The 20,680-nt window shown below is 41.0% G+C and overlaps 1 protein-coding gene across 2 annotated transcripts in view; it reads left to right on the forward strand.

Annotated features, from left to right (window-relative positions):
* SPOPL (speckle type BTB/POZ protein like) overlaps positions 1 to 20,680 on the forward strand; it is a 44,843-nt gene that overhangs the window by 6,115 nt on the left and 18,048 nt on the right. For both annotated transcript variants that reach the window (XM_034424444.2, XM_034424425.3), the window contains exon 2: positions 19,853 to 19,990. In XM_034424444.2, the coding sequence (XP_034280335.1) occupies positions 19,913 to 19,990 (78 nt within the window). In that variant the 5' untranslated portion in view covers positions 19,853 to 19,912. The remainder of the gene's footprint in view (positions 1 to 19,852; positions 19,991 to 20,680) is intronic.

Here is a 20,680-nt window from a genome sequence, read left to right on the forward strand (position 1 = left end):
TTTTTTTTCTGGGTGGCCATGTTTTCCTGGCCATCTCTGCAGTGAAGTGGCCAAACACGTTATAGGCTTGGAGCTGAGAAAGATTAGATTAGCTGTGTGACTGACAGTCTGGTCTCAACCATTTCAGTAGCTTAAACATTAATAGGAAATTTGAAACAGTGCTGCAGAACGTTGCTGGTGTTGGGAAGTTTATGAGAAAAGGTACCTGAAAGTTGACATTGTTAAATAAAGTTTTAATCGTTCACAATCAAGCAGTTCTCTAAATAAATGATAGAACATGATATGCATACAGATATTGTTAATGCAGGGGTCTGCAACCTTAAACACTCAAACATTAAACATTAAACACTTGGGCCCATTTCCCACAAAAAAACAAAACACTGGGAGCCACAAAACCTGGGTGGGTGTGGCCAACTTGACATCACTCACTTCCACCCAGTCACATGATGCCCACCCAGCCACGCCCACCCAGGTTTTGTGGCTCCAGGTATTTTCTTTTAAACAGGTCTCTCTCCCCACCTCCTCTCATCTTTCTCCCTCTCCCTCTTTCTCATCTTTTTCTCCATCTCTCTTTCTCCCTCCCTCTCTCTCTCATCTTTCTCACTCTCCCTCCCTCCCTCTCATTTCTTTCTCCCTCTCCCTCCCTCTCTCATTTCTTTCTCCCTCTCTTTCTTTCTCCCTCTCTCTTTCTCATCTCTTTCTCTCTGTCTCCCTTTCTCCTCTTTCTCTTTCTCCCTCCCTCATCTCTTTCTCCCTCTCTCTCATCTCTTTCTTTCTCCTTCCCTCTTTCTCATCTTTCTCCCTTTCCCTCTCTTTGTCATCTCCCTCTTATCTCTCTTTTTTTCCCCTCTCTTTCTTATCTCTCTGTCTGTCATCTCTACCTCTCTCTTTCTCCCTCCCTCCCACCCTCCCATGTGTGGGTGTGCGTGCACAGACATGCAGGTTCTCTCTTGAACCCTTTCTAAAAACAGGTGAGGGTTGGGGTTTTTTTTCCTGATGTTCTTTCTTCTTCTTTGGGTGCTTTTTACCATATGATTTTAAATTGAGTCATTTCAGGTTCCCAGATAAATGAAGCCCTTTTGTCCCCCTGTTGTGGCTCCCTGTTGGCTGGCTGCCCCCCTCCTCACTCCTCGCCTGCCCTGAGAAGAGAAGGGCGGTGGAGGCAGATGGAGACTCGCTCCGTATTTCAGAGCAGAAGCAAAGCGCCCCTCTACTTGCCTCTTTTTTCGGCCCTTGTTCGGAGATGCACCCTTGTTTTCTCCACCCCGAGACACCAACTGGGCCACCCCAGCCAATGCTCCATGTCATAATGGGCTCCAGGAGGAAGAGGAGGGAATGCCGTCTCCCCCATTGTGCAGTGCGCTAAATTTAAATGCAGAGCAGCAAGCAGCCATGGAGGCAGCGAGAGGAATATGGGGAGATGCGCAACTTTCTCCACCCCAAGACACTGGCTGGGGCGCGTTTCCCATATTCCTCTCACCGCCTCCGTGGCTGCTTACTGCTCTTGCACTTAAACGTAGCGCGCTGCACAATGGGGGAGATGGCACTCCCTCCTCCTCCTGGAGTCCATTACGATGCGGAGCCAGGCTACCCAGCCATTGTCTCAGCGCAGAGCAAAGTTATGCGTCTCCCCCAGCGGCCGAGGTGCGCACAGCACCAACAAGGGCCGGAAAGAGAGGCAAGTAGAGGGGTGCTTCGGTCATGCTCTGGAATACGGAGCCAGTCTCCATCCGCCGCGGTCTCCCTTTTCTTCGCAGGGCAGGTGAGGAGTGAGAGGGAGGGGCGGGGCCACCCAGTGTTGGGACAGGGAGCCACAGGAGAGGGTCCAAAGAACCGCATGCGGCTCTTGAGCCACACGTTGCCGACTCCCGAGGTTGGCAATAGAGTTACCCCAGGCTTATGCTTCTATGGTTTAACCAGTTTTCTCTGGATGTGGGGTCTGAGGTTATCTGGGAGTTCATGGCAACCATGGATTTGATCCAATTTATTCACATATTGACTCATACGAGGGTCACACGTTGAAACTGGTGGTTGGTTTTGAGTAGTGATGTTGTGATCTAGACCTGGGAGGTGTTAACATCAATTGTTTGCCATGAATGGATCACTTCATTTGGACCCTAGAGTTCTCTGCAGTTCCCCAGGTGCCAGGTATACAGGTGCAGTTTCAGAGGGAGCTTGGAGTTTTTCCCGAAGTTCTGTCATGTAGTTCAGTGGATATCTTCATTGTGGTTTAGGATGAGCATGTGAAGAGTGATGGAGCAAATTGCACCTGTACAGATACTCTATGTATGTGGATCTTGTAAAGCGCCATTGTTTATTGAGGAGTTCTGAGAGATTAGTGGTACAAGCGATGCCTAGGACATCATTTGGTGAAGATAAAAAGTGAAGTCAAGCCTAGGTAAGCGCCTTCATTAGGACTTATCTTTTGGGGATAAGGACAATGAAGGGCATTTACTTCTCTGCCCTAATTATATCTGCAGATAGTTGCTTAATAGAGCTGGGGGAGCACTTATGTGAGGAATATTCTCAGCATCTGCTAGACAAAGTCCCTCAACTTTGTTTATAGTTGGCTCGGCAAATCTAAGTAACCAAGTTATGCCCGAGCCCTGTTATCTGAAAGGAGTTCAAGTTGGTTGATCTTGGTCCTGAGGAAGTGGGCAGGATCTTTGTGACTGTGAATTCTGCAACTTGTGTTCTGTACCCATGTCCCTTCTGGTTAGTTAGGCACTTGGGTTCAAGCAGTAGTTAATTCCTCTTTGTAACAGTAGTTAATACCTCCTTGTCTTCTTAAGAGGCCATCCTTGGACCCAACAGTTCTAGACAGCTTTCATTCAGCCTTTCAGCCTTCCCTTTTCAGAAAAGGCTGTTGAAAAGGTGGTTGGTGCTCAGTTAAAAAGGGCCCTTGGTGCAGTGGATTATCTGGATCCTTTTCAATCTGGTTTCAGGCCAGGATACATACTGAGATGGTATTTATGTACTACAGGATGGTGCAACATCCCTAGTCCTTGTTTATCTCTCAGCAGTTCTCAATACCATTGACGATGGTGTGTTGAGATGATTTTGGGAAGTGAGAGCAGACTGTTTTGTGTCGATTCTCTTCCTTTCTCCATGGCTGTTTTGCTTGGTGTTGGTGAGGGGAGAGTTCAAGCCCTAGGCCCCATGGCAGTATGGAGAGCTCTTCTCTTCTCTTCTCTTCTCTTCTCTTCTCTTCTCTTCTCTTCTCTTCTCTTCACATTTACAAGAAAGGTTATTTGAGGTCACATGAAGTAGGGAAGCTGGGATTGTTGCCCATTTCCCAAGACTTAATACAGTTCATATGCCCCCCCTCCCTTCAAAGGGCTTCACAGCCACAGAAACTTGAGAAGAGATGGGATCATTCATTTATTCCTTCACTCATAGTTTACTCACAAGCATCCACGCTGGCATTCCAGCTGCCAGGCTAATTGGGCCACAGCCTGCTGTTTTTAGGGCCATCCCAGGGTCCAGAGGCAGGCTCACTCCACACAGGCCTTTTAGCTTATAAAAATAAATGCTAAGGTAGGGGCAGTCAGCTGCCAGGACCACAGGGATACTGTAAGCATATTTTAGTGGGATTTCAGCCTTAAGCTTGTCTTGGCAGCTCAACTGAAGTGCTCAAAAATAATATTGCTTAAGAGCAGAGTTTGAAGCAGCACCTCATCCCAGCCAGTGCAAGAATTTTTGGAGGGAGGCAAAAATTATCCACCACTTTACAGTCTTGGAGACTTTTGATTGTTTTAAGTACTCAGTATAAAAGACATGGTTATATGGTTACATCAACTTGCAAGACCTAGGAGGGTTAAGTCAACCCAGAACAACAGCCTTGTTATGTGCCACAATAACGCATTGTGTACAGTTATCTACTACATTGTGGTATGTCCAGTCCCTGGAAAACAAAGAAACCTCATAGCTGGCTTGCAGTATGGTGTAATCAGTATGCTGATGATGCCCAGCTACATGTTTCCATCCTTGGAGGTTGTGAGGGGCTGGATGAGGAGGAACCAGCTTTCACTCAATCCTGGCAAAATGGAGTATTTTTGTGGGTTTCGGCCCCCAGGTATAATGATATACCATCTTTTACTGGCCAGGGTTGCAATGCCCCAGACAGAGCTGGTGCACAATTAGGAGGGGGGGGCGGATTTTGGACTTGTAGCTATGGTTGATGAACAATGGCAGCTGTGGGGAGGGACATTTACAAATATCTATATTGCAGTGGTAAAATCTAAAATTTGTTACTACCGGTTCTGTGGGCGTGGCTTGGTGGTGGTGGGGGTAATGTGACTGGGTGGGCGTGGCCATTTTTTTTTTAACTTTTAAAACCATTTTTTCTGCAACCTCTTCGGCGAAGAGGTTGTAAAAAAATGCTTTCGAAAGGCTCTGACGATCCAAGCTGAGTTGCCTGATCGGCAGAGGTTTTTGAAAAAGCCTCCACCGATCAGGCAACTCAGCTTGGATCGTCAGAGGCATTTAAAAGAAAAAAAAGTTTTTTTTTTCGCTGAGCCGCATGATCATCAAAGGCTTTGTTTTTTTTTTTTTACTTTTAAAAGCATTTTTTGGCCGAACAGGTTGTAGAAAAAATGCTTTTAAAAGTAAAAAAAAAGCCTCTGATGATTGTGCGACTCATCTGGGCATGGGGGGGGCAGGGATCTTTGCTAACGGTTCTCCGAACCACCCACCTCCATTGCTACCGGATCGGGCGATCTGGTCCAAACCGGGAGCATTTTACCCCTGCTATATTGTATGCCAACTGTACCCTTTCCAGGAGGCCTTGCTCAGGAGTACTGTTTGGATTACTGCAATGCACTTTACACAGGGCTGCCCTTGAAGACTATCCAGATAACCAGTCCAGAATTCAGCAGTGTGCCCCAAGGTTTGCTCATACTACACCCCTATTGTGTGAATTGCACTGATTCCCAGTTTTCTTCTGGGTACAATTCAAGGTACTGGTTATAAGTCTTAAAGCCCTATGTGGCATGGAACCAGATAATCTGCAGGACTGCCACTCCTTGGGGATACCTAACTGCCCCATCCAGGCTCCAAGTCCCTTCCTTTAAATACTGCCATCTTGTGGATCCTCAGAAGTTGCCTTTTCTATGGCAGCCCCTGCCCTATGGAACACCTTCTCCCCTAAGAACTGCCCCTGTCCTTTTATCCTCAGGGCTTGGCTTATTTTCCAAGCTTTGGCATTGGTTAAGATCAGGGTGCGATGAGAATAATAATTACTAAATACGTTTTTCAAAAAGCGTAGTGAGAAAACTTTCTAGTAAAACATCCTCCCTGATCTTCCATTTGTTTCCTCCAACTGCTAACTACAGTTTAAATATTTTTGCTTTCAGTTGAACATTAATCATTGTTTTTGGTTTCTACTTAAGTCCTAGAAGTCATATTCCAAACCCTGTCTTACTGTGTAATGCATTGCATATAAAGGAGACGTTCCTGCCTGAGTTTGGTTAAACATTGCAGCATATTCTCCAGTTCTGGTCTTCCAATCTGATATTGTTGGCAAACCTTTCTTTTCCAATATTGTGCAAGATCTGTTCTTGCGGCTATCAACATATAAGTTAATTATTTATGTTTTGTGAAAACAACCTGATGAAATACTCGTGATTTCAATTCAAGTTTTATTTTTAAAATATTTTGAATGTTTTGATGTACTTCTTTTTAAAATACTTTGAATGTTTTAATGTATTTCTAATATTTTGTTTTTTAGGTTTTGGGGGGAGTAAATGGTTTCTTCTTTGTTGTGATATTTCCAACATTTCTTTTGTATGCTTTGTCGATTTTTGGCAATCATTGACAGAGTTAAATACCAACTACAGATATTTTGTATCAGTTTTCCCTTAAATTTCAGCTTGAAGTAAAATCTTTCCTTCAATCCACTGCAATTACTTTTCTCAAGTTTTTATTCCATGTTTTTACATTACACTGTTTAATTTGTTTCATCTCCGTCTCATATTTCAATAGCCATTTATTAAAAACAACATCCTAACAGATTATCTTGACTTTGTATAAGTATTTCAAACTCTGTCATCTTTCTCAAAGTTCCTCTTTCTTTTTTTGTGAAGGCTTTTTTTTTCATTTGTTTGAAGATGCAGGTGGTCCTTGCTTTACAATGGCAAATGGGACTGGAATTGCCATTGCTAAGTGGCGCAGTCATAGAGCATGATGTTGCGTAACCATACCACTTAGTGACAGCAGTGGCTGTTGTTAAGTGAGAACTGTGCAAGTCATTAAGTGAGGACCTAATTTAACCATTCTGGCTTCCTCATTGACATTACTAGGGGAAATGGGCAGAGAATGTTGGAAATTTGTGATCACATAACTACAGTTGTTGCTGTGACGTCATAATTGCAAAGCATAATTGCACCAGATGCCTGGATCACGATTATGTGACCACAGGAATGCTGTGATGGCCAGAACTCTTAGGAACTCTTTTTTGATATTGATCCATTCCAATGTGTTGATAATAAATCCACCAATTTCAATCGCATTTCATTTTGGGTTATACAGGTAGTCCTCAACTTACAACCATTCATTTAGTGACCATTCGAAGTTAGAATGGCACTGAAAAGAGTGACTTATAATTTTTCACACTTGTGACTGTTCTAGCATCCCCATAGTCACATGATCAAAATTCAGGCACTGGGCAACTGGTTCATTTTAATGATGGCTCAGTGTTTTGGGGTCATGTGATCATCTTTTGTGACCTTCTGACAAAGTCAGTGGGGAAGCCAGAATTAGTTTACAACTACTGTATGTTACTAACTTAACAACCGCAGTGATTTACTTAATATCTGTAGTAAGAAAGGTAATAAATAAATTGGGCAAAACTCACTTAACAACTCTCTTGCTTACCAGTAGAAATGTTGGGCTCAATTGTGATCATAATTCGAGGACCACCTATAATCTGCTTGGTCTTTATGTATCATTTTAGGGATGTACTTTCAAATGTGTTCAGCCAATATAGCAGTTAATATCTTATAGTCAATATTAAGTGAAGAAATTGGTCATTGGAGGTTTCTTTATCTCACTCTCTTCTTTATGTATACAGTATTTCTTATATCTTTTTTGGGGGGAGGGGTTGTTCTTGTTTGAATCTTATTCATTGTCCTCAGTAATAGTTTTGCCAATTCCTCCTCTTAAATTTTTTTGTAGTATTGAGCCTTCAGCCCATCTGAGAGAAAGGTATACTTACCTTCATTTCCAAAATGTGAAATTTATATATTCATAAATTATGCCTACTGTACCTGGACAGGATTCTAGCTCCATATATTATAACCCATTTGAATCACTTTAAATTCAGTTATTTTAGGATGGTCTTGGCTAGCATAATGGCTTAATATGAAATGCAAAATGTGACAAATACATTCTTTCCAGCTTTGTTTTAAAACTGTTACAAATATACATTTCTCTCTGTGTTGGAATTTCTGTGCATCTATAAAAACAGTATCCTTACATATTAGCCATATAGTTAACCTTAAATTGCATTAGTATGCTTGTTTTAAATACATTGGGCTAAAAAAGGATTTCTGTAGAAATGAAGAATCAGTTTGACAATTTTTCAAATATGAATTACATCTAGTCAAATTATCATTTTTTGCTTCATCATATGTAACCATACCTGTTTTAATATAGCCAGTAATTTTCATAGTTCTGTTCATTAATCATAAGTATTTCATTATCCCTTATATTATTTTATCAAGTGGGATAGTGACAATGTATAAGTAGATCTTGCTTAGTGACATGCTTGTTGAGCAACCATTCAAATTTACAACAATGCTGAGAAAATAACTATATGACAAAAGCCTGCATTTAGGAACTTGACAAGCTCCTTCAGTCATGTGATTACCATTATAGTCAGTATGTGTTGTCTTATGCCTGATCTGTTATTTTTCATTTTTTCCTCTCTTGCAGAACTAAGAAAGATTGCAAAGGAAGGGATTATAAGAGAGTAAGCAGGCACACAATGGGGAGTACACATTGAAAGGAATGTGGCAGCATCAACAGCTCAAGGGCACTTAGGGCTGGAAGCCACACGTGTGCTATGCAAACAATTGGTATAATCCCCATTAGGTTGCTGCTTACTGTCTTGTAATCTTTTCCTTGCCAATGAATGTAAATACAAACAATTCCCTTCTTTTCAATTATCCCAGTTCTGGGTGAGCATTTTGGAATGGGGAAAGGTAAAGTACAGTATGGTCACATGATTTACTACTTAGTGACCATTTAGCTTAACAATGGAGTTAGTTGCTGGTACCAATTGTAATAATTAAATGAGGACTACCTGTAAAATGGAACTAGAATGAAGAACAATAGAAGAAAAAATGGCATGATAAATTTCAGTTTGAAGTAATGAATGCTAATAATAGGCTGACCTGTGTACAACAAAATATCAAAATAAAGCATTATTTGCTATTTTGCTATTCTTTATTCTAGTTAATACTTACAGAGTGTAGTAAAAATTCAAGAGATGGCCTTTTGATCTGTTATCTTTCTTATTCTTGCTTTCTTTTTAATCTGGAAATATAATGCATAATTTGAATCACATTTGCTAGAATACAAAATAATAATTAAAAAAAACCACTACATATTTTGCTGAAACACCACCATTCAAACTAAAAATAGCCTCTAGAAAGTTACTTAAAATACCCATTAACAATTTCTTTAGTTAAAGCATATTCAAATAAGGGTGAACTTAGAACAGTGTTCCCAGAATTTAACATGGCAAAAAATGTAAGTTTTCCAACTCTGGACAATAATAATCTGTACCCAGAACAGTTTACATCCTACAGTGATACCTTTAACACCATCAAACATCAACATATCCCAGCTCCTTTGGAAGAACTCGGTAATAGCTCAGTGACAATACCTAGACAACGTTGGCTGTTCTTGGAAAGCATAGCAGAGTTGAACCTTGTTCGAATCTGGAAAGGAGTCTGTTACAAAGTCCCATGGGAAGGCAGAAAAAGAAGAAGATTTGTTGCCAAGAAAGCTACAGGGACCTCTGCATGAAGTCACTTGAAGGCTTGAAGAAGACTTATTAAAAAAATCACTCTGCCGTTATTTTAATTATAATTGATTGAAGTGAGGATAAAGCAAGCAAAAATTCTGACATACTTCCATTTGCACTAGCAATGTGGTTATTAAGAATTAATTAGAATGAGGTTCCAAAGCATTATTCTGCCTTGGAGAATTTCAGTTACCCAACTTCAGTGTTAAAGTTTCCCTTCCTCAACATATGCCACATAGAGTACGGTAGTTTCTAGAATTTTTAGAAATTCTAAACTTTCTAGAATTTCCTTCTTACCCAACTCCCCAACAAAATAATTTTGAAAGCTATTATAGGTTTGTATATTTCTTATTAAAATAAATAACATGAAACTGATCTAAGGAGAGCCATTCATCCATTTATTGAATTTCTAGGCCACCCAAATTTAGAATGACTGGATAGTTTCACAATTAATAGCAAATAGAAGATGATGCCATATAAGCAAAGAAGAGCAGAGATGACATAGCAAGCATTAGCACAAACTGTTCCCTACAAAGAACAATTAGTTCTGGATGGTCCTGTGGCCAAATATTTTTGGCAAGTGGGGGAAATGCTTTTTTGTCCTGTTAAGATGTTTTAGTTGCATTTGGTACCATAGATCACGGTATCATTTTTAGTGACCTGTAATGTTGGAGATCAGGGGCACTGTTTTGGAGTTTTTCCACTCCTTCCTAGTGGGCGTTTCCAACTATTCTTGGAATAGGAAAGATCTCCTGGGCATTGTAGCACAGGGTTCCTGTAGAGCAGTGGTTCTCAACCTTCCTAATGCTGTGACCCTTTAATACAGTTCCTCATGTTGTGGTGACCCCCAACCATAAAATTATTCCTAAAACCATTGAAAATATGTGTTTTCCGATGGTCTTAAGCCAGGGGTTCCCAAACTTTTGGACCTCGAGGACCACCAAGTTCATAATTTTAAATTTTGCGGACCACTAATACGAACCCAGCGTGCGCTTGCTGAAGCACCTGGACTCCCAGTGATGGGATGGGGTCCTTCAGGCACTCTCCCTCCTCTCTCTCTCTCTCTCTCTGTCTCTCTCTCTCTCCCCCACTCTTTCTCTCTCATTCTCTCTTTCTCTCTCCCTCCCTCCCTCTCTCTCTTCTTTCTCCCCCTCTCTCTTTCTCTCTCACACTTTCTCTCTCTCATTCCCCCTTTCTCTCTCCCCCCCTTCTCTCATTCTCTTTCTCTCTCCCTCCCTCTCTCTCTCTCTCTCTCTTTCTGTCTCTACCACTCTTTCTCATTCCCCCTCTTTCTCTCTCCCACTGTCTCTCTCTCTCATTCTCTTTCTCTTCCCCCCCCTCTCATTCTCTTTCTCTCTCCCCCTTTTTCTCTCTCCCCCACTCTCTCTCTCTGATTCTCTCATTCTGATTCTCTCTGTTTCATTCTGTCTCTTTCTCTTTCTCTCATTCTCTCTCTTTCATTCTGTCTTTCTCTTTCATTCTTTGTCTCTCTGTCTCATTCTGATTCTCTCTCTTTCTCTTTCTCTTTCTCTTTCTCTTTCTCTCTCTCTCTCTCATCTCATGGGCCAGCCAGTGTCTTGGGGCTGAGAGGAAGTCAAGCATCTCCCTGAGAGACTGAGGTGCGCGGAGCACCAACAAGGGCCGGAAGAAGTGTGGGAGTGAAGCACTACTTGAACTTGCATGAGCATTCGCCTTGGTATTTTTGTGCCAGCCGGTGGCCAAGGCAGCCCTCATCTCCTACCTCTTGGGACTCAGAGCAGTAAATGGTGACTGGTCCGGGGAGCAGCCAGATTTTGCTCTCCATTGCGGATGCCAGATCGGCTCCCTGCAAGCTCTCATCTCTCGAGGAGTGCTCCCTGAAGCGGCGCTGGAAACTTTGGTCGGACTCCTTGAGAGACGAGAGCTTGCAGGGGGCCGATATGGTGTCAGCGATGGAGAGCAAAATCCAGCTTCTTCTCTCTGCTGTAAGTGCGGCATCAGGATTCCGCCTTGGTGTATTTGCAGCGCAAGGCAGCCCTCGTTTCCTGCCGCTTGGGACTCGGAGCGGTAAATACTGTCTGCTTCGGGGAGCAGCCAGATTTTGCTCTCCATTGTGGATGCCAGATCAGCCCCCTGCAAGCTCTCGTCTCTCGAGGAGCCCAAGCAAAGTTTCCCGCACCACTTCAGGGAGCGCTCCTCGAGAGACGAGAGCTTGCAGGGGGCCAATCTGGCATCTGCAATAGAGAGCAAAATCCAGCTGCTCCCCGGACCAGTCATCATTTACCGCTTCGAGTCCCAAGCGTCAGCAGATGAGGGCTGCTTTGCACCGCAAATATACCAAGGTGGAATCCTGATGCCGCACTTACAGCGGAGAGAAGAAGCCGGATTTTGCTCTCCATTGCAGACACCCGATCGGCCCCCTGCAAGCTCTTGTCTCTCGAGGAGCCCGACCAAAGTTTCCAGCGCCACTTCAGGGAGTGCTCAAGAGATGAGAGCTTGCAGGGGGCCGATCTGGTGTTCGCAATGGAGAGCAAAATCCGGCTGCTCCCCGGACCAGACGCTATTTACCGCTCCGAGTCCCAAGAGTCAGGAGATGAGGGCTGCCTTGCGCCACTGGCTGGCGCAAATATACTGAGGCGGAATGCTGTTGCTGTACAAATGAAAGTAGTGTTTTGCTCCCACAGCTCCCAGCCATTGCAAACGCCGCTTCTTCCCGCTTGTGCCGCCCCCTCCCCCACCGCCACAACAGCACCATTCATTCTGGACGGCGAGGGCTGCGCTCCTTTTTCCGTATTGCACCACCTGCAAAAGTGCAAAAATACAAAAATTTCTCCACGGACCACCAGTTGGTGACCACTGTCTTAGGCGACCCCTGTGTCATTCGACACCCAAAGGGGTCGCGACCCACAGGTTGAGAACCACTGCTGTAGAGAGAACTCACAGTTGCCTAAGATTCACCCTTTTTCCCCATATTATTTAATATCTTCATGACTCTACCAGGTAGGTCATCACATTTATTTGGGAATAGATATCATATCATCAATATACTGATGGTAACCAATTTTATATCTCTATGCTAGATTGAGCAGGAAATGTGGAAATGCGGTTTTACATGGATAAGATAAAACAGACTCATTGGATACAAGCCATAAGGAATTCCTTTTGTTTTCATGGATATTCCATCTGTTGCTCTGGATGGGGTTACATTTCCTGAAAGGACAGGTGTACAGTGTGATGGTGCTCCTGGTTTTTACTAAAGCAAGAGGTGGAAACCATAGCCAGAAAGTCTTTGGCCACTTTAGGCTGACCCACCAGTTGTGCCGTTTCATAGACCAGGAGTTTCAAAAGACAATGACCTGTGACCTTGCCATATCTCAGATTATTATAGTTCATTTACGTGGGACCGAGAAGCTGCAGTTTGAATAAAATGCAGTTTCCTGTTTGCCACCTAGTGCTAGCTGGTTCAGTGGGTTTTTTTTAACAGTGGAACCATATAGAATGTCTCAAATTGATGGGTAATTGCCCTTTTGTTCTATCTGTACCAATCTGTAAAGACATTGAAGGTGGAAATAGGAATGGAAAAAGTGCTAAAAAAATCTCCAAACTTAAGAACGAGTTTCCAACCTCAAACTGATATGCTGAAGGCTCAGAATGGTCAGACTGGAGCCAGATCGTCCTGGCAAAAGGTCCATGAGGGTTACTAAAAGTCAGTGTCAACTTGAGGGCACATAATCCACTGATTTCTCTTTTGCTCCATGTCTTTCAGTCCCACAAATTCTCCTATTTATTGTTAGCATTTTATTGGAATGTATAAACTCTAGAAATTCATCTCTTTGTGGTATGGTTGATTTGTTTTCTTTAGGTAAGAAAAATGGGCATATTTCTTCCATATATAGTTGGCATATCTTCAGAAGAAATTTCTTCAGTTGCTAATAGTCTGAGGATTATAAAATTGTCTTGAATATAACAAATTATCCTTATCATAAAACATGTGCTATTTAGATTCACTTTCACTTTCCATTTTCCTTTTCTGCTTACAACTTCCCCATAATTATATGTGGGCTTTTAAAAAAAAGAAAAATATGATTGAATGACAGTGTTAGAGATCATATGTCTAAGATAACAGAAAAGGAATGTCTCTTTGTCTTCTCTTCTCTGCCACCTCTGTCTGCTTCCTCCAGAGCAGTCTGGGTAGCTGGCAGATGGGAACAATTAGGTATTACCCACGTATTTAATTCTGGAGGATTTGCTTGCCAATTTAAATTCAAACATCTCTGATACATTAGTCCTTATCAGTTCCAATTCTGTGGTGCTATGCTATAACTTTCTCAGTTACATTATATGAAGTAGATCTTACAAATCAATCATTGTGCTTCCCCTCCCCCACACAAACACATAATGAAATATTATGGACATTAAGGACATATACCTCTTAATTGCCCCCTCCTCCCACCTGCCCTGGTAGCTATTTTGTTTTAACAAGAATGGCAAACTTCATGCTCTAGTAATTGGTACAGTGGTATAAGACTGAAAATCAGGGTTCAAATCGTCTCACTCTGGTGATGTTCATTATTACTAATGAAGTTCATTCCCATTATTTTTAATTTCAGAAATGTAAGCCATCCATAGCCCACCCCCTTTAAAATCCTTCCCTACCACAGATACCAAAAAGAAGAAGAAAAATTGACCAATTTTCCTGATCAATTGAGTGGCTTTAAGATCTTGTCCTGTCTACACAAAGGCATGAGTTCATTAGCTTTCCAAATTTAAGAAAAATGTCCATACAAAGCCAGCACAAGCTTCCCAGACCCTGTCTGTTGCTCTTGCCAGCCTGCTTGCACCCCCTGTTCGCCCCCTAACGCACACTCCATCCTCCCGAACTCCTTATCTGGGACTCTCACCTCTTCCTGCTTTATAACCTGCACCATCCTGGGGTTTCAACAGCTACTGGGAGAGCCGAGATTGCTGTTGCTAAGTAACATGGTCATGTGATGCCGTGCTTTACAACCACATTGCTTAGTGATAGCAATCCTGGTTCCAATTGCTGTTGTAACCCAAGGACCACTTGTACCATAAAACAAAAGAAATGTCATTTTATCACAAAAACTCACCAGGAGATGAGTGGAGGAAAAATATACTGTCATCTCAGTTTTCTCACTTTACAAGCATTCAGTATTTAAGTAAATGTTACCATGCTTTACCATGTTGGCAACCTTAATCAAATTCTTTATAAGTTCTGATGTGTAAATCAAGTGCATCCCTATTTACATTTTTGAACTAAGAGACTTGAACAACATATTACTTGTTTAACCTTATCACCAAATATAATTACGTGCTTTTCAATGCCCCCCTATCCCCCCTTAGCTTTTTCCATCCTCCTGAGTCCCGTGGGATCCCCTGTACTTTTAAAAAATTGTATTGAGACAAAACAAAGGTTCCCATTCAATATGGTTTATTTGGCAAAGCAAAAGATGAGCAGAAATGGTACTGAAGCTTATTTAGGCTTATAGATATCTCTGGTGCACATCTACTATGCATAATGCGAGATGGGAGTGTAGTCAGAATTCACTTTTTTTCAATTATGTGACCACAGACTCATACCCCCTTCCCCCACCCATGCTCTTCTCAAATTGGCATCAGGTTTTTCCCCTCAGTTTTAAATCAATAAGAGATAAAAGGAAGAACAACATCAGTGTTGACATATAGGTACATCAGCCCCACTATTTATGAAGCAGTGGCTCTCTTCCCTTTCCCATATCCTTAGAATTGCTTTTTGGAACACCTAGTCTTGGCAGTGTATTTGGACAAGCAAAAGTGCCTTAAGGATTTAGTGTACAGATAGTCCTTGAGTTATGACCCTTCAGTCATAATGATTGTACAAAATTATGATGGCGTTGAGGAAGGGGATTACAATGGGTTTTCAGAGTTCCAGCTGTTGTGATCATGATTGCAATTCAGGTGCTTGGCATCCAGCTTGTGATTATTATATTGCAGTAGGCCATGATCACATGGCTTCCTGCCAGCAAAATGTGTGTGTGTGTGATTCAAAACACTGTTTTCCCACAGGAAAGCTTTTTATAACTTATTTCAAATCCATCTGGACCCTTTGTTTGTAACTTTCCAAAATCAATGTCCTAATCGCTATTTATCCCAAAAAAAGAAACATTTTAAAGTGCTTAAATCATCTTTCACAAAGGTTTAAAGGAAACTCACCTAGGCTGGTAAAACTTGACATTCTGAAGTTCCTAATATCTGAAAAGCAATGGACAAGCAATTTCCAAAATTATGGACTCATAGGGCTGGAAGTGATTTTGGAGGTCTTCTAGTCCAACCACTGCCTAAGGCAGGAGTGATTAACAAAAAGTTGACTAAGTGAAAAAGTGATTAAGAGAGAAAGTATGCAAACTCTGTATCCTTAGAGGTGCCACCAGTGTGGATAAAGGTGGCTATTTTTTCATCTCCTGAAGTTCTAAATCTGCCAGAAAACACTTCCTTGAAATCTCATGAAGAGCAATTATTGGGAACACTTGTGGGCAATCCCAAATCCTCTTCAGGTCCAGAGAGGAATCCTGTCCATTTGCCAGCTCTTCATTCTGCCATAGTTGTTGTCTCCGTTCTCAGTGGAACCATCTTCAGTTCGCCATTTCTTCCCTGGAAGTCCTCATTGTTAATATTGAAATGAAGAGGGTTTATTGCTTCTGGTTTTACATGAACCTTGAAGGAACAGTAGCTTCCCTTTATCTTTCACTGATGGCTTTGGAGGTTATATATATACTTTGAGTGTATGTGATATTATGATAAAAGCTCTTGAATATTGTTCATATGTGCAGCTGTTTGGTTTTCTTTTAATGTTTCATAATAATCAAATTTATTTCATAATAGCGGTTTCTTAAAATCATTTTTTTTTCAAATCAGCTCCTCCCTCTCTTCTATCAATATTTTATCCTGCAGGATCATATTGGATCATATATTATCTGTATTAACCTATTACCAACTGCCATATTTAAACTTCTTGCCCATCCTTATCTAAGGAGAAGCAAACAACTCCAATTTTAGTCTGTTTCAATTTTCTGATACATGCTAGGATAAGAACACATTATAGTTACATTTTAGAGCTCAAGAGTTTTAATACAGCTATCAGACAGTTTAAGGCAAAATGATTAATTCTGATGGATTCTCCTGAAGAAAAAAAGTTTGTAGTTTTAATGCTTCAATAAATTTTGTGTAAAAGCTGTCTAGTATTTAAATGACTTTTAAGACTTCAGAGCTTCCACAGACATAGAATTTTAATAATCTAGAATGTCATTTTGGAGAGAAGTATTTGTTTATCAAGTTTAATATTAACAGAATATCTGCTTTTCTACTATAAAGCACTCAGTGTTAGTATAGGTGCATTTGTCATTTTTTTAAATGTAATCCATAATATTGTTAGACATATTTTATTATCCTTTCTAACATGATTTATGGCAGACAAGAGCATCGTTCTAATCATCTAGCTTTTATTAAGCCAGGATAAAATCTTTGGAAAAGTGTCTTGCCAAATGTTTCAAAAGGCAAGCAACAGCATTCTTTTTGTCTGGTTTTTATGGATGTCTCCATTTATTGATGGAGTCATTGGAACTTTATAAAGGTAATCCTTGACTTACAACAGTTCATTTAGTGACCTTTTGAAGTTACAACAGCACTGAAAAATGTGACTTATGACCTTTTTTTCACACTTAGGACTATTGCAGCATCCCCTTGGTATTCTGTTCAAAATTTTAACACTTGGCAACTGACTCATATTTATGACGATTGCAGTGTCCTGGGGTCATGTGATCACATTTTTCCAAGTGTCAGAAGCAAAATTAATGGGGAAGCCAGATTCGCTTAGCAACCATGTTACTAACTTAACAACTATGGCAAGAAAGGTCATAAAATGGGTCAAAATTCACTTAACATCTGTCTCACTTAACAACATAAATTTTGGGCTCAATTGTGGTTGTAAATCAAGGACTACCTATACACAAAGCTGTGTGTAGCCAGCTTGTGACGAGATGGGTGACAAATTGAAAATAATCAATCAATCAATCAATCTTACGTACAAACATACATACAGTACACATGTACTTACATATACAAACATACATACCAGGGGTTAAATGCTCCCGGTTCGGACCGGATTGCCCAGTCCAGTAGCGATGGCGGCAGGTGGTTCGGAGAACCGGTAGCAAAAATCCCTGCCCCTCCCCCCCATGCCCAGCTGAGCTGCGCAATCATCAGAGGCCTTTTTTTATTATTTTTAAAGCATTTTTTCTACAACCTCTTCTGCCGAAAAAATGTTTTTAAAAGGAAAAAAAACCCTGACGATCAGGCAACTCAGCTGGGGTCGTCAGAGGCTTTTAAAAGCATTTTTGTACAACCTTCGCACGAAGAGATTGTAGAAAAAATGGTTTTAAAAGTAAAAAAAAAAAGTTTGCCACGCCCACCCAGTCACATTACCACCACCACCACCACCAAGCAACACCCACAGAATCGGTAATAACAAATTTTACATTTCACCACTGATGCATACATACATGCATGCATAACATACATTAGCCAAATTCTTGTTTGGATCAGGATTTCCTCCTCCTAAGAAAAGCATCCCTCACATGGAAAGGAAGAAGGTGACTATTTCCACCTTCTTTATCCTGTGTTTCCTCTGAAGATTTGCTCTTGAGACTCTTTGTTTTTCCTGAATGGGCATCTGTGGGGATCTTTAGCCTGGATCAGGTATTTTTAGTAGACTTTGAATGAATCTTTGTTCTCTCAAGAGGCTAAATACAATGTGCAGATTTATATTTGGCTGTTCTTCAAAACATTCAGCAGGGGTGCTTCACAAAACATGTTAAGCCTGATGACGCACCCCTGTGTGAAGTGTTAAAACAGTGCATCCTTTGTGAAGCTCACCGTGCTGCTTTAAAAGTTGTGCTGAATGTCCTCAGGTGTGTGTGTACATGGGCAACCACTTTGCTAAGGATTCCAACAGAAGCCAAGCCTTCAGACCCGCTAAATGAGCCTTCGAGGGATACGGTTGCTTTAATGCTTGAGGAGAAGCATTGGAATGGGAAAAATGAAGAGTTTCCTCTTTAGATCACACACAACCTTTTCCTTCCTACTGAGTGCTACACCAGAGTGTTTGTTTTTTGGTTAGGAAGACTCAGAAGGTAGTCCTTTGTTATCTTTGAACCCTGTAGATCTTGTTAAGGATTTATGTCCTTTGAGAAGAATAAATGCAAAAGGTCCTCTCCTGTAGTACAGTTCTACCGATTTAGCAGATCACTCTTGATAACGTTCTGTCTACAGGTTGGACTCCTCCTCCCGCCCTCTGCCCCTCCCCCCAGTGTATCTGGCCCCTTTCATCCTCCTGTAAGGTAGTTAAAACTCAGGCAACATTTTAAATTAAAGTAGCAAAACAGTTCTTGTTTTGTTTGAGATTTCATTCTGTTGACTCAAATCTGATAATGGCTGTGGTTCATGGGGTTTTATTGCATTCTAATGTATTTTGAGAGGGATGTGGTGGCTCAGTGGCTAAGACGCTGATCTTGTCGATCAAAAGTTCGGCAGTTCAGCGGTTTGAATCCCTAGTGCCGTGAAACAGCGTTTTGTTCCGTTACTTGTCCCAGCTTCTGCCATCCTAGCAGTTCGAAAACACGTAAAAAATGCAAGTAGAAAAATAGAGACCATCTTTGGTGGGAAGGTAATAGCTTTCCGTGTGCCTTTGGCAATGAGTCATGCTGGCCACATGACCACAGAGACGTCTTCAGACAGCACTGGCTCTTCGGCTTTGAAACGGAGATGAGCACCGCCCCCTAGAGTTGGGAACGACTAGCACATATGTGCGAGGGGAACCTTTACCTTTAATGTATTTTGTGTTTGCAAACCACCTGGAACTTTTGGAGGCATAAGAATAAATGAAAAAAAATAAAGGGACCCTTTATCAGTTAAGTATCTGCGGTTGGTTATCGGACTTGGCGGGGGGGGGAAGGTAAAGTAGTTAAGAAGATTTTCCAACAATCGCTATAGGCATTTTTTATTGATTTATATAGTCTACTTAAAAGATTTTTTTAAAAAAAATGTATAAGTAGACAAAGGTGATATTAAATTGTCAGAATATAAAATTTAACTTTTAGGCCAATTTGGTCTAGTGGTTAAGGCACAAGGCTAGAAACCAGGAGATGGCGAGTTCTAGTCCTATCTGCTGGCTGGGTGACTTTGGCCAGTCATTCTCTCGCTACACAATCCACCTCAAAGGGTTGTTGTTGAGGAGAAAATAGGAGGAGAAAGGAGTATTCAGTATGTTTGCCACATCAACCTTATAGTAAAATAAAGAATTTGATCTCTGTATGAAACCTGTATCAAAAGCTACCCATTAATCTTTGGTTGAAATAATGAGGCTCAGAATACATTTTATCATGTGAACCATTGTCCATATGTCGTTATTTCCTTAAAGTGAATTGCTGTTATTATCAGTAGTTTTTACTCCTTATCATTTTTTATTTTTTAATCTTTTATCAAGTTTGTGGGCTTACAAAAGCTGCTGTTTTCCCTATATTGAGGTATTCCCTATATTCTTTCACCTTTTAATATTTCTAGGTATTAAAAAAAAATTAGGATGAATTTCATACTTCTCCCTTTCCCCATTTTCAGGTTTTTACCAAAAATAATAAGCCTTGGGGAAACAAGAAAAATAAAGTTCTTTATCCCAATGTTTTGTTCACTTCTTTCTCTTGTTCTTTGGCATTTCATATCGTTATATAGAAACTGTGGATTAATAATAACTGAAATAGTGCTAATTCTTTGCTTCCATCTTGGTGTTGAAAGGAAGGATACTGACAGCTAAATTGCTGCCTTTATACTGAAAAAGAGTGCCATAAAGTGGGGATGTCAAGAGTCCCTACTCCTTCACCATCTGGAGAGATGTCCAGTGGACCTGTGGCTGAAAGCTGGTGTTACACACAGGTAATGTAGTGTCTGAGTTCAGAATGCGTTATTAGCATAATTCTCATAGTTCAAGTTTGCCCTTTTAGCTACTTATTCTCTCTCAGTCCAGCCCTATTGCATGGTGTTGTCATGGTAGGGATGAAATGGAGATCCCAAATAAACTGCCTTGAAATCTTGAAGAAACTAACAAACTAAGTAAAAATAAATCAACTTTGAGAAAGAGGCATTGCCCAAAAGTAATGATAATAGCTATGCCTGAAAAGCTGTCCAAAGAAATATTTATGATTCTGATTTTCAGAAAGAAGAACAGGGAGCCAAAAAGTTGGATATGGACGTTTTCGCAAAAAAGCCAATATACAAACACAAAGTGAAAAACGCAGTGACAGTTTTACAATAGGCAGAAGATTAAATACCAGAGTTTGGCAAGTTGTCAAAAAAATAAATAAGTAGATGAACAGCCTAAAGGCTTTGAAGTGTTCAACCTGTACCTGACAATGACAAAGAATAGCCAGTGGTAATTGGTCACTTAGCCTTTCAATAATGAACCAGATCTCAACAGTTAGTATTACACAGTTCAGTTGTATCTCTGTGTTTGGTGGAATGCAGTAACAGTCTTTCTCCCCCATCCCTTTGAGTCAGTTTCAGCTCCTTCTGATGACATGTTCATGTGAGTTTCTTAGCAGTGATATGAAAAGTGTGTGCAATTGC

The sequence above is a fragment of the Pantherophis guttatus genome, chromosome 1 (genome assembly GCF_059756535.1).
Source record: "Pantherophis guttatus breed Tessera chromosome 1, ASM5975653v1, whole genome shotgun sequence".
Lineage (NCBI taxonomy): Eukaryota > Metazoa > Chordata > Lepidosauria > Squamata > Colubridae > Pantherophis > Pantherophis guttatus.